At 60.6% G+C, this 3,300-nt stretch overlaps 2 protein-coding genes across 2 annotated transcripts in view; both read right to left on the reverse strand.

The window, feature by feature from the left end:
* Window positions 1-664, reverse strand: part of LOC104398439 (nuclear factor 7, ovary-like) — a 1,580-nt gene extending 916 nt beyond the window's left edge. The window contains exon 1 of the mRNA XM_010008549.1: window positions 649-664. Coding sequence (XP_010006851.1) covers window positions 649-664 — 16 coding nt within the window. The remainder of the gene's footprint in view (window positions 1-648) is intronic.
* A 460-nt stretch (window positions 665-1,124) lies between these two features.
* Window positions 1,125-3,300, reverse strand: part of LOC104398440 (zinc finger protein 398-like) — a 33,097-nt gene continuing 30,921 nt past the window's right edge. The window contains exons 7-10 of the mRNA XM_010008550.1: window positions 2,338-2,424; window positions 1,784-2,014; window positions 1,523-1,545; window positions 1,125-1,329 (exon numbers count right to left, since the gene is read on the reverse strand). Of these exons, the coding sequence (XP_010006852.1) occupies window positions 1,125-1,329; window positions 1,523-1,545; window positions 1,784-2,014; window positions 2,338-2,424 (546 nt within the window). The remainder of the gene's footprint in view (window positions 1,330-1,522; window positions 1,546-1,783; window positions 2,015-2,337; window positions 2,425-3,300) is intronic.

Raw genomic sequence — 3,300 nt, forward strand, 5'->3', positions numbered from 1 at the left:
GGGGCTGGGAGGCAGCAGCGGTGCCAGCCCAGCCCCTGCTGCGGGGACAAGGGGGACAGTTGCTCCCTAAAAGGAAAAACCCAGCAGCTCCTCAGCCCGCCCTGCTCCTCCTGCAGAGCTGCAGCCCGTCTGGGATGTTCTGCTGCCATCCCGCGGCCATCCCGCCGGGACACAGAGGGGTCACCCCGCGGTGCCACCGCCCCAGGCCCTCTGCTTAACCCCCCTCCTGCGGGCAGGGCCTGCGGGGATGGGGAAACTGAGGCAGGGCTGTGCTGTGTGCCGGGGCTCTCCCTCCAAAATCCCAGCCGACAGCACCAGCCCTGAGCCCTGTGGTGTTGCCAGGACCCTGCAGACCCCCCAGCATCTCAGATCTGTCCCCACAAGCCAGCTCAAAATGCCACAGGGCCCCTCTGCTCAACGAGGCACAGCCTTGCAGATGGTGGAGGAAGAATAAAGTCCCCAGAGAAGCTGAGGGCCTGGTGCTGTCCTGGGCTCCTCATTTGCTGTTAGAGGACCAGGCACCTGGGTTTGGATGGACCCTGGATCTAGACGTTGTGGTGTGAGCCCATCTCTGCCCCAAGGACTTAAGAAAACTCATCTTGGAAAGCTTCTCTCCCTCACCTGTGCCCATCAGCTCCAGGAACTTACCCCTTTCTCTGTCCATCTGGCTCAGCAGGTTCTCTAGAGGAAGGAAAGGAAGATCCATGAGTCCCCTCTCCTCTCGTGGCACCATTTAGGACAAGAGGAAACAGCCTCAAGTTGCACAAGGGGAGGTTTAGATTAGATATTAGAAGAACCTTTTTTACTGTAAGGGTAACAAACCAGCAGCACAGGCTGCCCAGGGAGGTGGTGGAATCCCTGGAGGTGTTTCAAAGCCATGCAGACGTGGTGCTGAGGGACATGGTTTGAGCACTGGGCAGAGTTGGTTTATGGTTGGATTTGAATGATTTTAAAGGTCTTCTCCAACCAGAACGACTGTGATCCTGTGGTCAGGACAGCAGGGCAGACCCAGGCTCCAGCAGCATCCCACCTGAGGGATGGATCCTGCTGGGACCAGGTGTGTTTTGCTCCCAAACCCCGGGCAGAGGCTGAGGATCTCCCACCGGAGCCAAGCCCAGTGGGAATCATGTCCTGGGGACTTGCCTGGTGCCCTGGGGCAGCAACACACCTGCCGGGGGGCCGGGCACCAGCAGGGTGCACCTCTTTGCTCTACCTTTGAATGTGGCCGCTGCAGCCACGACCAGCTGGCTGGTCTCCAGGAGGTTCCTCAAGGTCCTGTGCAGCTCCGGGGACACCGGCTCTGGGACCGGGGCCTTGGCCTCCTCACAGCTGGGGGGAAACAACACGGAGAGGATCCCAGCACCGGGGGCCGGGTGGGAAACGGGGGGAACCCCCTGCAGCAACAGAACCCGGGGTGCTGTGTCCCAGTTTAGCCCCAGCAAACATCCCATGAAATCCCAGATAGTGGGTGGGATGAGCCAACCCCCAAACCCCTGCCAGGGGAGAGGAGCCCGTTCCCTACCTGCTCAGAGTCTTGCCAATATCCTGGAAGAGAGAAAACAGCAGGTCAGCTCCAGCACTGCCAGGAAGGACCCTGTGCAGGGAGTTACAGCCCCTGCAGGGGGGTGAGGGGGCCTGGGGGGTCACACCATCTCCTGGGGGCTCTCGCCCAAACCCTCACATTTTCCCAGCTCACAGCAGCCAGACCACGGTGTCACAGCCTGGCTGCTGCTGTGGGGGACACGGGGGGGTCCCAGGACTGGGGGGGGTCCCAGCACCTCACCTTGAGGAACTCCAGCACGGGCTGCTCACGTTTCCTCTCCATCTCCACAAGCAGCGTGTCCAGCAGCGCCTGCTTCCCTGCCACACGGGTGCTGTGTTCCCGGCGCCCCGCGAGGAGGTCCTGCTGGGCTTGGTCAAGCTGGGCCAGCAGAACCACCTCCTGCTCCTGCAGGAACTCCTGGAGCTGCCGGAAGGTTTCCAAGAGACCCTGCCGCTCCGAGGCCACCTCCTCCTGCAGGGCAGCCACGGGGAGGCCCCTGAGCCAGCCCAGCCCCTGGGAGACTCCAGACCAGGATGGTGGGGAAAAGGAGAAAGGAGGGTTTGGGGAGAAAAAGCTGGGCCAGGGGGAGGGGAAGAGGGTGGTCAGCCCGGGTTTTGGTGGCTGCAGGATGACAGCAGAGTTGGAATGAGAGATGGAAGGAGGATCGAGGGAAGGGCAGAGAGGGAGGGAAAACAGTTGTGTTATGGAAAAGGAGATAAAGGTACATGGGAGGGGGTGATGGGACGTGTCTGTGAGGAGGGGTGAGCAGGCAGGACATGGGGAGAGGGACATACCAGCAGGGCTCTGCTCTCCTCTTCTCCCCTGGGCTTCAGGTCTTCTTTCTCTTTTTGTAGAAGAGCCAGGTTGCTCTGGAGAGTCTCCTGGAGAATAAAACCAAACAAAAATAACTTTTAAAAATTGCATTGGGTGATTTTGGGGTCGTGTTAGTGAGATGGTGTCACCAAACAGCCCCTGTGGGGACAACACTGCTCTGCAGGGTTCTGGGGGTGGGTTCTGAGCTGGGGGAGCAGCACCCACCCCTGCCCACAACCCGGGAGATCCCGGGTGCTGCCAGCCTGGCCAGAAACAGTTCTGGAAGAGCTTCATGTGGAAACCCTGAAGTTTGTGGTTTGGGTTTTGTTTTTGTTTTCTGGTTTGTTTTCTTCTTTTTTTTCTGTGGTTTTGTTTTTTTTTTAATTAGGAAAACCCAACTTCTGGTGTTGCAAGTGGGATGTGTGGGAAGTGTCTGCAGGGACAGCAGGGCTGTGGCTCAGACACACTCCATGAAGTTGCTGGAGCAAAATCGTGCTGGGGGGGGAGACCCCAGCCCCTGTTCTCAGGGGGAGACCGTGTCCCCTGCGGCTGCAGCCCCAGCCCTGTCCCCAGCTGGGGACACACGGGGCACGAGGGACCTGGCAGGGTGACAGCAGGGTGAGCAGCAAGACCTGCACTCCTGGAGGGGCTGAGGGGGGTGAGAGGCAGTGAGAGCCAGCAGGGGGGTGGGATATGGGACCCCAGCCCATGGCCAGGTGGGAACATGAACCCCTAGCCAGCCTGGGACCCCAGACAGCAGCTGAACAGGGACCCAAATCAGTGCCTGGAGGGGACCCTGCCCTGTGCCCTGAGGGGACCCCAGCCAGTGCTCAGATTGGGCCCAGAGAGGAACCCGACCTGTTCTTGGAGGGGACCCAGCCCGTCCCAGGGGGGACCCAGACCCACGCCCAGGGGGGACCCAGACCCATGCCCAGGGGGGACCC

The sequence above is a fragment of the Chaetura pelagica genome, unplaced genomic scaffold (genome assembly GCF_000747805.2).
Source record: "Chaetura pelagica isolate M959 unplaced genomic scaffold, ChaPel_1.0 scaffold612, whole genome shotgun sequence".
Classification (NCBI taxonomy): Eukaryota; Metazoa; Chordata; class Aves; order Apodiformes; family Apodidae; genus Chaetura; species Chaetura pelagica.